The sequence below is a fragment of the Gallinula chloropus genome, assembly GCF_964237585.1.
Source record: "Gallinula chloropus genome assembly, chromosome: 3".
NCBI classification, from domain to species: domain Eukaryota; kingdom Metazoa; phylum Chordata; class Aves; order Gruiformes; family Rallidae; genus Gallinula; species Gallinula chloropus.
The window spans coordinates 49,659,845-49,673,204 of record NC_140087.1 but is presented as its reverse complement, the minus strand read 5'-3'; the positions used below and the strand labels follow the sequence as shown (position 1 = coordinate 49,673,204).

The window sequence follows — 13,360 nt, the reverse complement described above, 5'->3', positions numbered from 1 at the left end:
TAATTATACTAAGAAAATACAGAATAAAACACAATTCCCTCTTTGAAGATATAAGCTACCTACTGGCTGAGTAGGCAGGATGAACAAAATGTTATCAGACTGAAAATTATACAGGACAATATCCATGATTGCTGATTAAATGCCACTTTAGTGACACTGTGGTGCTACAGAAGCCTGGCAATGCTATGCCACACTTCTTGCAAGGCTGACACCTTCTGAAGCCGTGATTTTTGTCTCCTATTCCCACATCTTTTTTGTGATTGATCCTCAGACATACACAGCAATAACTCAATTGGTCATAAAAAGACGTAAGTCTCAGAATTACACCTACTTATTTCATTAAGCATTTAAATGAAAGTACAAGTTCAATGAAACCAGCTTGCAGCTCATCAAGGTATCAGTAGCTTTGTCCTCAAGACCATTAACTTTCAAAGTACATGAGTAGGTGAACATCCTCTACGTAAGTGATATTCAGAATCTGCCTTTTCCCGCTTATTTAGGAAACGAAGCCATCTGCTAAATCACAGCAACCTGGCAAGTTCAAGAAGATCCCACTGAGAAATGCACAAATTTAATTAAAGTCCATTTAGTGGAGCAATGCAGAAAGTTACTAAATTTAAACTGAAAGGTTCCTGTTACTCATCTCCACAGTAGCAATTGCCAAATTAACTTTTGTATCTCTTTGTAAATATACAAAGATACCTATTTGCCTTTGAGACAGGAATGCTTAATTTTAAAATATTTCACTTTAAAAAAGAGTTTTACATTCCATTTTATTAACAGGTAATACGTTTGAAACAGTTATGTAAGAAATATGCACTTAGTACCTCAATTATCATAACAGGCATTGAGAACTGTGAGCTTACTTAAAATCACAGAATCATAGAATGGTTAGGGCTGGAAGGGACCTTAAAGATCATGAAGTTCCAATGCCCCTGCCATGGGCAGGGACACCCTCCCCCTTGTATGGCTCAACGGGACAAACACAATTTGCATGATTCTGTTGTGCTGGTTAACCACAAGTGTCCCTAAGGTTTCCCTAAATTTAACTAAAACCCCTTCTAACCCCCCTGGGTTCAAGCTCCCTTCCACCTTCTCCCCAGGTAAGCAGTTTATCAAACAACGGACAACAATGTCTATCAAAAGCTGCTACTGCACAGCTATTTCTGCCCATATACTAGTAATGACAATGAAAGAAAAAACAAAAGAGAACTCCCTAATCACACCACTAAGGCTCAGCTAAGGTGCTCTTTCTCCCTAAATGGTTCAAATTCTTTCCAGTGGTTATAGTGCGTTAGTACATGGCTCACACTGAAATGCAGCCCATCCTCCTTCATTATAAAAGTACAAACCTAAGGAAAATTACAAGCAAACCCTAAACCAAGAGCATTCAAATATAAAATTCTCATGTAGTTACGTGGCTGTAATCACTCGGGAGTTCTGCTGTTAGATCTGACTTACCCACTTCTATTTTATACTTGTCTCAGTACCAAAGCACCCTCCAATTCTTGTAAGGTTTACTAGGATCTGGTGAACAAAGGATGTGCACTAATCTTATCCACCACCCCTAGAATTTTATAATCTACGCTAATACCCCACTTCAGCCTTCTCTCCAAACCGGGAGATCTTTATTAGTACATTGTTGCACTAATCATAGAGCAGTTGAGGTTGGATGGGACCTCTGGACATCATCTGGTCCAACTTTCTTCCCAAGCCAGACCACACAGACCTGGCTACCCAGGATCTGGTCTGGATAGCATCTGAATGCTTCCTAGGATGGAGACTCCACCATTTCCCTGGGCAACCTGTGCCAGCACTGTCACTCTCATGGTGAAAAAGTGTTTCCTCATGTTCAAAGGGATCCTCCACTGTTTCAGTTTGTGTCCACTGCCTCTGGTCCTGCCACTGGGAAACAGCAAAAAGAACACGTCTCCATCTTAACCTCCTCCCTTCAGGTATTTATATGAATTGATGAGATCCCCCCGTGAGCCACCTTCTCCAGGCTGAACAGGCCCAGATGTCTCAGCCTTTCCTCACAGGAGAAAGATGAATAGAGATAAGAAATGAAAGATACTTAAGAAAAAAACAAACAAACAAACAAACCACCATCTTCTTTTGTCAGCTTTAAATGGCTTTCCCAAACTGGAAAAAGTATTGAGCCAAACTTACAGATAAGCTGAAAATATTTTAAGGTTACAGAACAGCCAGTAATTGGATTCTTCATTACTTAGAAAAATGTCCTCCAGATTAGCTGTACTACTGCCCTAAAAACATACTGCCCAGACCCTGACATAGCTGTGGTCACATGCAACCTCCCTTGTATCTGATCATTAACCTGTTAATCTCTAGTACAGTATGTTAACACAAGCATATTAAGTTTGACCTTCACAATTTATGCTGGCCTTTCAAAGAATAGAATGTACAGTTCAGGGGCAAGACCTAAATAGCTACCTGTGCATCTAAAGATCCAGGATCAAGGCAGTATTTGCACCTCTGATGCAACACAGAGGCTCTGCACAGGAAAGACAATATTTTTCCAAAAGTCACAGCTTTCTGAGGGTCCCATTCAAGGCTACACAGTCTGCTTCTACAGCAGCTAAGCAACAAAACACAACACCCTTTGATTTCAGTTCAGATGCATTTCAAACAGTCCCTCACAAATAACACAACATGCCTACACCTAACAATCTCACGTGCTGCTCTGGGAGAAAGAGAAACCAAGCATGAAAGTATTTGCTCTCCATGGACAGCACATCATCTTTTTACATTTCTTCACACTTCAGAATGTATTAAATATGACCAGAACAGATGGTGTTCCTTGACTTTCAACTGAGTTTTATCACTGTCTCAATCACCTCCTTAATACCTTACATGGGTAATTCCCAACATGTACCTCTGCATTTGCTGACTTTTTGTTTTTCCTCCTCCCTCACCATCATTGCCAATTTGTAAGCCATTTCTCCAGTTCCACTGGAAGCGTATCTGTAATTCTTCCCCAGTCCTTTTCTCCAGTTCTTTCTCAATCTCAAGTATTCTCAACATCAACTTATAAGGAGGCATCCAATAAAACGTTACCTGTTCTACTTCCATACACAGGAGAGAAAACAGTAATTATATAATTCTGTTTCTCTCAGTTATGTACAAAAACATGACTTTGCTGATCCTTGCTTTTAGTGCAAGGCTGGAAAAACTCTCGACCTGATTTTCAACACTGAAGCTGTACCAGGGTAGAGTACAAGCTACTTCTCTGTGCATCATTACACACTACCTCTCAGACTTTCCAGCAAGCCCTGTCTGCACAGAATTACCCCAAGAAACAAGCCAAACAATAACATTCTCTTTATAATTGTAAAACCAATATTTGCTACCAGAGAAAGCCTCCATTTTGGTAAGAGTGATTTTCAGGCCACGCCAGGCATGTGGGAGAAGGCAACTGAACTAAAGCTTTGCCAGACTAGCTGCTAGAGGAATGACAAATGATCAGTCTTTTCAATACAGGTTCTCTCTAACACAACAGGTATTTCCAAGTGCTATCCCAAGGGTGTCAAACTGAGAAAGATGCCACTCCCCACCTCACCAGATACAGCAGCAAGAAAATACAAAAAAAACCCCACAAATCCAAACCAGAAAGTTATTAATAAAGGTACAACAAACTTCTGTTGGATAACTGCCAAACCGTTCAGCTTTATTTACTCATCTAGAGTTTGTATCACAACTTCAGCAAAATAGCTCTCAGATTAGATTTTAACTCGCATCTTTAAACAACGTGATTTAAAGAAAATTGCTCATTCTGGTTTAGCTTTTTAGCAGAGGCACATATACCCCCGCAAATGTAGTTGCAGGTTACTTTTATTTTTATTGTTAATGCATTAGAGAGCTCCCTTTGAGACTGTTCATTCAAACTACCTTTAAGAAAAAACCATCTTATTCTTGAGAATATTTATTTAGAACTGCAAGTCACATCTTAATTCTAGATTCAGGGGTCATTCAGTAAATTCACTGCTCACAAGTGGCCAGTTATACACTGCTCGTGGCAATAAAGTTGGTTATGGTGCCAGACCACTGTCATCTCACCTCTGAGCTTAGCAACTGCAGCAAAACAAAAGGGACATGACATACTTGGTCTCAGTAGGTACAACTGTGGTAGGATGCTTGGTGGAGCAATGGGTAAGAACACTTAAGACAAAGACTTAATCTGGAGGGTAACAGACTAAGTTTTCTTCACTGTTCATTTTAAGTGGATGCCAATGTATTTAACCATTGCATTCCTAAAGTAAAAATGGTAGAAGAGGATTTCAAATAGAAAGATTTTGCTTTTATTCTGGCATTTAGTGTAAAGGAAACACTTCCTGTTTCCCTTCAGTAACTCAGGTGCCAATCACAGTATTTGAACATAGGTAGTTCTCAGCAGAAGGCTCCAAACTCAAATGCCACTGTAAACTGGCTTATCTAAGGAACAGAAATAAACACAATTCATGTTTTAATTGCGCAAACACTTCGTATTGGCATAAGACAGCGCTGCTATCATAGGAAGCAGCCCTCCCAGCTTCTGGCAATTTGCTTCCGTCAGAAAGCGGCTCTTGGAGCAGAACCCCTGTGGAGGCTGGTTAAGCAGAGACGGAGGTGTGGGAAGAGCCTCTAGTAGCAGCACTTACAGAACTGAAGTGTTTAGGTCTGCAGTGGAGCATGGAAGAGCATTTTCTTTGTTTGACATGTAAACTCCATAGACATGCTGACACTGTTCAGTAAATGACACCAGGCCCACAAGAAACTCTGCATGAACACTTGACCTACCAGGCCTTATAGGTTCCATTGTTTTGTGGGGGTTTCTTTTCCAGCAACAGGAAATTGAAACCACTGCAAACATGGAACAGAGCGCTGCTAGCTCAGCTCCCTTCCAACTGTTCTTCCCTACAAGTCTCAAGGATACCAAGTCAAACTCTGAAGACACAAGGTTTATTACCAGATTTTCTGGCCGCATAGTTATTCCTTCCATGTAAGGAGCATTTTCTGACTTCACTTTATGACCACTATTTCAGCAAATCCACATTTATAATTAACCCAGTCTTCATACATACATAAAAACTATGTATATGCTACTACATATACAGTAGTACGTGTACGTAGAGACTAAATGGCATAAACCAGCGCAGGAGAGGCAGGATGGGCTAGATTACCAGAGTCGTCTAGTCTTCCAACCTGAATTACACTATAGTTCTATTAGCCCATGAATATATAACCCTGATGAAATAAGATATTCCATTGCCTGTTCTTAAACAACTAAAGTTATTTAAAACCACAGACAGTAGTGAACATGATGGAACAGTTTAGATGGGGAAAAGCAAGGTTCATGATGACTTGAAAATTTAAAAATAAAATCTGTAAACTTTCTAGAAGAAAGGAAACAGTAGAAGTATTTCCTTATTTTTTGTCTATAATTTTGTTTGTGTATCGAGCACAATTATGTAGTCTATAGAAATATCATTTGCACTCTTTGAAAACAAAGTTCCTCTGATAACCGAAAAGTTCAGATTTGCAAAGATTAGCCATTAAAGAAGCACCTTCTGTGGTAATTTGCAATCTACTATGATTTCCATTCCTCTTTTTCTTTGTGATCTTTCCACTATGTCAAATGACAAACAAAAAAAACCCCATCTAGACCAAAATTAGAAAAGTCAACTTGAACAGCTACTGAAGTCTAACTTCAGAAAAATCAGACTATGTAGTGACCAGCAATTCCATATTAACAGCAGTCCCTTTTTTCCCTCCTAAAGCCAAGGCACTGCAACAAGTAGGGGCTCCACTTGCTCTGTAGTTTGTAGTTCAACCATTACATCTTTTGCCCTATCACTGCAGAGATACACAAGTGCCCACCTACACTCCTCAGCCTCTTAGACACTGCCTAGGAAACACACCTTCATCATTCACCAAGGCAAGGGAGAACTCTGCTTTCTTGGGCCTCACAATTTCTAACCTCCACTGCTAAGCCCTACACTTCCCTGAAAATCCATTAGTCTCTTTTCCAAATCTCATCAGAGCCTCTGCTCTTGTACCCTCCTGTTATGTAGATCTCCATTTCTCCAGTCCCAAGTACCTTTACCTCTTAACTGCCTACACAGAAAAGTACAGACTACTTCAGAAAACAACATACACACAGTTGCATAAATCCACTAATGTAATAACCAATCACAAATTCAATTCGTGAAGATTTGGTAATATGAACAAGCTGAAAGCAACCTACAAAGGTAAGTATGGACCCAGTTATTTGTAAACTACAAGATGGGAACACAACTAAATTGGGACGACATGATCAGAGCTAATAGTTATTTTGGGAACTAAAGAAATAATCCAGAGTCAGCAAGAAAAGGTTCAGTAAAGACATACTGTCCATATATATAGGAAGAACTAAAATATACAAATAGAGTGGTTCACTAGCAGTCATGCTACAGAAACATCTTGGGATCACAGCATTTCACAAGCTAAATAACTCTCTCAGAAGAAACAAGCTCTTACTAAGAAATCTGTATTAAAAGGCAGAAAGCAGTTATCCTATAGTATTTAGTGCTGATGAAGACTCACTCAAAACAGCAGTCTGCTTTTGGAGTCCACCCTTTAAGGGCGTGTGGATAACCTTAAGAAAACTTAAGAGAGAGGCAACATAACAAGGAAGAAGTTGAAGGGAACTATGCCATAAGAAATTACAGTTAATTCTAGATGAAAGAAGATGAAGGTTGACAAAACGTACCAGAGCAAGAATTATAAAGACTTGCTCACCAATTACTCAGGATAGAGAATGAGAAGAATTTTCCTAAGTATCTACACAGAGAAGCACTAGAAGATACAAAGACTGTACAATCGTCTGTGAAGGATTTAAGAAAATGTTAAGCATAGGAAAGGCACAGTTTAAGCATAGTCAACCCTGTTTGCATATAAGATTTAGGATTATACAATTTTATATGCCTGCTTTCATGCCTCTATTTTTATAATTCATCTTTACCAAAGCCTGCATCAAAAAGAAGAGTGAATTACATCTTCCACTTCACCGAGAATAATAAATCACAAGAAAGGATGATTCATGTTCCTATGAGATGGAAAACGGGTAAATACTAAAAGTGTCTTTCATTATGCTCCTCCACAGTCCTTCTGCTCTCCAGTTTTTAACGGTTGTCACATTATAATCTAGAGAAAACTTAAGACAAACTTTAAGGAAGAAACCTGAATTCTGTGTCCATGCACAAAACATTCCTAACTATGAAAAAAACTTTGTATAATCTAAGATATAAAGGACATCACTTTCACAAGTACCATCAACAGAAACGTAATATTCTCACTAGGCTACTTTTCCCTTGATGATCAGTTCAAATTGACATCTGAAGAAAAAATAAAGTAAAATTTATCATATATTTTTAATGGTTATTGCCCACATCTAAATAATTTTAGATCTGAAGAACAACTTAGAGACTATATAGACTTTATGATATGCAATTATATAGATCATACTGCACTTAGGAAAAAATTGAGAAATGGAAAAAAAAATTGTGTTCGTTTTTACCTGGTTTACATTCATAGAGATCACAGCATTCCCCTGGCTTTCCTGATGCCTTAGAAACCAATATATTCAAATAGCCAGGTTGGCAGACCTTCCTCAAGCAGCCTGCGGGATTACACACACAACGGCTTGGGAGTGGACAGCATTCACCGGGAGGAGCGTAGCCTTCAATCAAGATGGAATCTTCTGGGCAGCGAGGAGAAAACTGGACTTCACAGCGGGCCTTGGAGCAATCTGGTTTCTCTTCTGAAAAGGAGAGAAAAATCAGCATGCCATGGATGTCATTAAATTACTGTACTGAAGCTGCAAAGATGAGGTCAGATAAAGCTCTTTTTCTTCTCTCTCCCCCCAAAATACAATAACACAACTGCTGCTGCACTGATTAAGCAAAAATAGAATATCATTATAAAACAACCCTGGTATGTGCAAGATGGTAAGTGTGCTATGAACTACTCTCAAGAATTCTGTTTTGTGCAATGTGTGTCACTGCTGAATCCACACAGCCTCAAAAAACAGCTGGTCATATCATGCACAGCCCTGATGTTCAGACCTACACCTTCAGTTTTCTAAGATTTTCCACTACAAGCAACTAATTTTGCTTGATTGATTAAATTTGAACGACCTGAACTGAGACTTCACATATTCAAAAAACGGGTTAGAAGTTCAACAGCTAACATATGTGGAGAATCCATACATTAGCAGAAGGATTTTTCATGTACACACTCCCAACGTTTGCGTTGAAAAGTGTTGTTCTGATGTTCTTCAGTGGCTTGAATAGTAAGAGAGAAGAGGTTTGACTTAGCTTTGACTCTGCAGGCACATAGCAATAAGAAAAAGAATATTAACGAACAAGGTCAACACATGGTGTGAACAGTGACAAGCTGAACTAACTGGAAAACTCCAGATGAAAGCTGGAGAGGAACTGTTTACAAGGGCATGTAGCAACAGGACGAGGGGGAATGGCCTTAAACTTTAGGAAGGGAGATTCAGATTAGATATTCAGAAGAATTTTTTTCTCTATGAAGGTGGTTATGCCCTGTCACAGGCTGCCCAGAGAACCTGTGGCTGCCTCCTCCCTGGCAGTGTTCAAGGCCAGGTTGGATCAGGCTTTGGGCAACCTGGTCTAGCAGAGGGTGTCCCTGTCCGTGGCAGGGGGTTGGGACTAGATGATCTCTGAGGTCCCTTCCAACCCAAACCAGTCTGTGCTTTTGTAACACTGAGATAAGACAGAGAAAGAAGACACAGAAGATTCTTGGACAACCAGGTAACACTCTTCTAAAACTTGGAAAAGAAAGATTTCCCATTCTCAAAAAAGCATGAATTTTAATCGTGGCAAAGATGTTGTGTCATCCCCTCTAATGACTAACCCACATGTAGAAAAGTCAGCCTGTCCTACTCCTTGATGCAGTGCAAAACTTGCTTGTATCCAAGAGCGTCTCACTTTGCTCAATATACCTGAGCCCTAATAAACAAATGGATTCAGGACACTCAGAAAAGCAGTATTGCTAGGTCAACACAAGGTGATTTAAGTGTTTGGAGGCAAAACAGGGAGCCTTCCTAGGCTTGACCAAAACCAACCCCACAAGAAAACCAAGACCTGAATTTATAAACTGTTGATACCACTCCTTGGTTGTTTTAATGCTTGTAAACTAGATGTTTCTAAAAGGTCTTTTTTCCCTACTGATTAGTCAACTACTTTGCCTGTTGTAATTTAAATTAGATGTGAAACAGTAGAAACAAGCATAAACACTAATTTAATCTATTGTTTAAGTTACTGCCACTTAAACTGATCTTTCATGGTAATTTCAATGATTGAATAAAACATATCAAATATCACTATCATCAATAAGTTAAGATTATCTTTTCCAACAGTTCAGTAACTCTCTGTTTACATAATTACTAAACCTACTAGATATTGCGTTTGGGACTTTTAAACCAAAAGCTACACAGCAAATGTGTAATTCTGTTTTAAAACATACACTGAATGTCGGCAATTTTCTTTTTTTTTTCTTTTTCTTTTCCACCAGGGGATCATTTTTACACTTAATTTCAGTACATGTTTTAGAATTCTCAGTTGTATTGAAGAATCAAAGCAGTATTGCTTGTCTACATGATTGATTTGTTGACTGTACTTCAGTTTCAATAAAACTTAGAGGGGATAAAATGCCTAGACATAAAAATGCTTTGAAGAATATCAATCTAGGTCCTAGCACTAGCAATTGCAAAAGGAAATCATGAATATAAACATTTGCCTCAATTTTTGTTGGCAAATATAGCAAACAACAATAAAAAATAATCACTAGTATTTCCTTCATATACAAGTACTTTATATTTTTCTTACAAGCAACAGAGATTACTAGCTTAACTGTGGTAGTAGATAGCATCCTAACTCTTTTCGTACCATTAAAAACACCACCATTTCCATCTATCTTTAAAATAGCCTAGGCTAGATTTGTACTCTGCCTGGAATTTTAAATAACATTTTTAAGGCCGATTTTTTTAGACCTACCCTTATGTTTAGGTCCTTATCTGCTTTATTAAACACATTGCTCAGAGTGAACAGACTGGTTACAGAGGTTCACTGCAGAAAGTTGCATGAATATTAGATAGCGTACTAGTTTCAGTATCTTATTGATATTTTTTAGTTTATGGATACAATAAAAGACTTGACATTGTAGCTTTTAAAAATCTTTTAATTTTCCATCATATATTCAATTGTGCACAGAAAAGTGCCAGAGCAGCAGTACAGTAGCAGCCCTTGAAGTTCATGCCCATGACAGACCTTCAAATTCATGCTGTTCTTGACTTGATCAGCCCTGGCATTATACATACAGCAATCTGCTGCTTTCCACATCTAACAGACAATCCCATCCACATCTTTTCACTCTTGTGAAAAAAAATTTACCTGCTATTTTTACTTAACTGCATTTACATGCATGTATTTATAACAAAACAAGTATTTCCTTAAGGACTGTTTCTAGTTGACCAATTGAACCACCTTTCAGAAATGCAAGGTTTGTCAGAAATACATGTCAAACTATTGGGATTCAGACTACTTAGGACTCTACATATATTTATTTTGAAAAGCAATGTAAAGCCTACTGTTGGAGTCAATAATAACACCTAGCAAAAAATAAGAAGAAAACAAGGACTGTTGGCATTTAAGAGGCACTGCAAACAGTAGAATACATAAATTTTAAACAGAAAACCATCACAAATATTTTTCTACTAAAGGTTTACTCAGTGTTACATAGTTATCATCTTTGATAGTCTTGTGCTCAATGTAGGTAACTGTAACAGAATACAGCAGGACTCTACTATTAAATAAAACCAGCATCACTGTCAGAGGAAATGGCTTAAACCCAGCCAACCACCACCATGCAAAGACATGCCTGTGTTTTAATCTGGGTTACATAACACCAGCAGATCCTTACAAATCAAACAAGTTTTTCTCTTTGATCCAGCATCACTTCATAGTCCTGTAAATAAACAAACCCCCCTCACCACTATTACTCGTGTAAATATTGTGCTTCCCAATCATAATATGAAACTATGTATACAGTAAAACATTCCCTTCCCAGCAAACAAAAGCTAACAGAGCAACATGAAAGTATGAAAGTATATGAACCCAAAAGCTCCATCAACCAACAGATAATCGTCCTTCAGCTTCCCGAACTCCAGCACACAGCAGGGTCAAGGGCAGGGAAAGAAACGCTCCACAGACTACGTCAAGACTTAGATGTGGTTTTCCATTAGTGCAAGTGCCTGAAACATCATATGACTGAATTTAAAGTGTTTTCTTGTACAGTCCCTACTTCATACTACTGAAGACAATCTTTACCTAAAACATGAAAATCCAGCGGCTCCCAGCACAGCTTAACTGTATTTTAGTTAAAAACACCTGAGCCTAACCACGTCCTGAGCCCAGCACTCACTGTGCTATAAACTGGGAGCTCTATTTTACCACCGTTGAGTAAAACCTGATGAGGGCTCCTGTTTTTCATACCAAGCCTGAATAAGAGATGGTATCTTTAAGCAACCATTAAGAAAAGTTCCAAGGTTTTTCTTCCTGTTATCTCAGTGAACAACAAGCATACCCATCTTCTCTATTTACGAGGATGAAGGTTTATATATGAGACATATTTCTACAACTCATTGTACTAATCTTGTTTACCTTTTTATTATATGATCAAAGGTGGCATCAAAATTGAATTAGGTCTCAAAATAAATTACAAAGATGAATACAGCCGTAAATATCACTGCTTTAGCAGGATTTCTAATTTAATTCTGTTACATACAGCTACTTAAGATTTCATCAAAGCAGAGGAATCATCTAATAGCTCTTTTTTTCCTTTATTAAAAACACTTCCAGCCCTTACAAAAGGAACACATAAGAAAATACATCACAGCAAAATAAATAAAAAATTAACAACAGGCTACCTCAAAAGACAGAAAAGTAAGACACTGGCAAGCTGCATTCCACAGAAAACAACTGTGAAATCACCCACCAGTGATACTTTGGCTACCGTACCCCTTTTATACACTAAGCAGGGACTATTTCAAAGCAGCTTCTCAACAGACCAAGGTAAATTCACAACAGTGACTTAATGCTTCTCTGTCAAACACACACACACACACACATTATGAAGCACTGCCCAATCTCACAGATATTGTTTTAAGCTACCACTGATAACACAAACTGGGATCTTCCTAGCCAACACCTTCAAAGTCAAGTAAAGTATCAGGACTTACACAACAATTAAGACTTTAAAATGGAGAATAGAAACAATTACTAAGTGTGCTCAGAAACAGGAGAACTTAATTTTTCAAAGCAGCGTACTGAACCTAAACAATTAAGGAAAGGGGGAACTATATAAGTGATTTACTGTGAAATAAATTATCACAGCAAATAGATCTCTATTTCCAAATAAAGCAGCATTTTAACAGAGAGATTATATAGCAAGAAGATATTCATGTACCACATCCTCCTAATCCATTATATAGAAAGATAGTAAAACTATTCGCTAAAGCAGATGCCTAGGTTCATAATTAAGAGTTTGTACTCAGAACACTTATCACACTAATCAAAATACATGTTATAAAACTCTGTTCTGCCTCTACCCTTGAAGGAGCTGATAGGTCTCATTTAATAAGCTGACCATTTTAGCAAAGCAAGAAGTTGCTTATACAACTCACCAATTACAATAATGAGGTGAGGCGCTGTTTACATTTTGCTGTTTAATTTTTGCAGAATCAGACAGTTAAGGGACAAAAGCACATACAGCTTAATCACATTTCAGTCTTGCCTTTAACAAAGAAAAAGCATTAACAAGGAGAACCACTACGCGTCAAGGATGCATCTATAAACCTTCTCATAAATTAAGCCGGTACAGATAACCTACAACCCACTAAGAAAAACTTCGCTGGCTGCAAACCTTTATGTTCAAAAAAAGCAGCATTTCAAATGGCTACACAAAGAACAGGAACTATCAGTTAGTTTGCTGATGAGGTTTCTCTGTGGAACACATTCTCTTGACAGCCCTTCATCAAATGTCACTGAAGCCACAAGCATTTTGGTATCTCTGACTTCTCACCAGCCTGAGCAAACAGGGAATCTCTATAGAGATAAAGGAAGAGTCAGGATCAATCAAGCTTTAACAAACCATCAACAGCCAATTTTCTCAAGAAGCTCAGAAATATATCTGCAAAACCAACATTTTTAGTAAACTGAATGCAACCCAAACAGGAAAACTGGCATTCTGATGAACCCAAAATAAGACTTCTATCCTTGGAAACAAACTTCCTATCTAC

At 38.2% G+C, this 13,360-nt stretch overlaps 1 protein-coding gene across 1 annotated transcript in view; it reads right to left on the bottom strand.

Annotated features, from left to right (window-relative positions):
• CRIM1 (cysteine rich transmembrane BMP regulator 1) overlaps positions 1–13,360 on the bottom strand; it is a 179,207-nt gene that overhangs the window by 84,033 nt on the left and 81,814 nt on the right. The window contains exon 3 of the mRNA XM_084261363.1: positions 7,553–7,795. Coding sequence (XP_084117489.1) covers positions 7,553–7,795 — 243 coding nt within the window. The remainder of the gene's footprint in view (positions 1–7,552; positions 7,796–13,360) is intronic.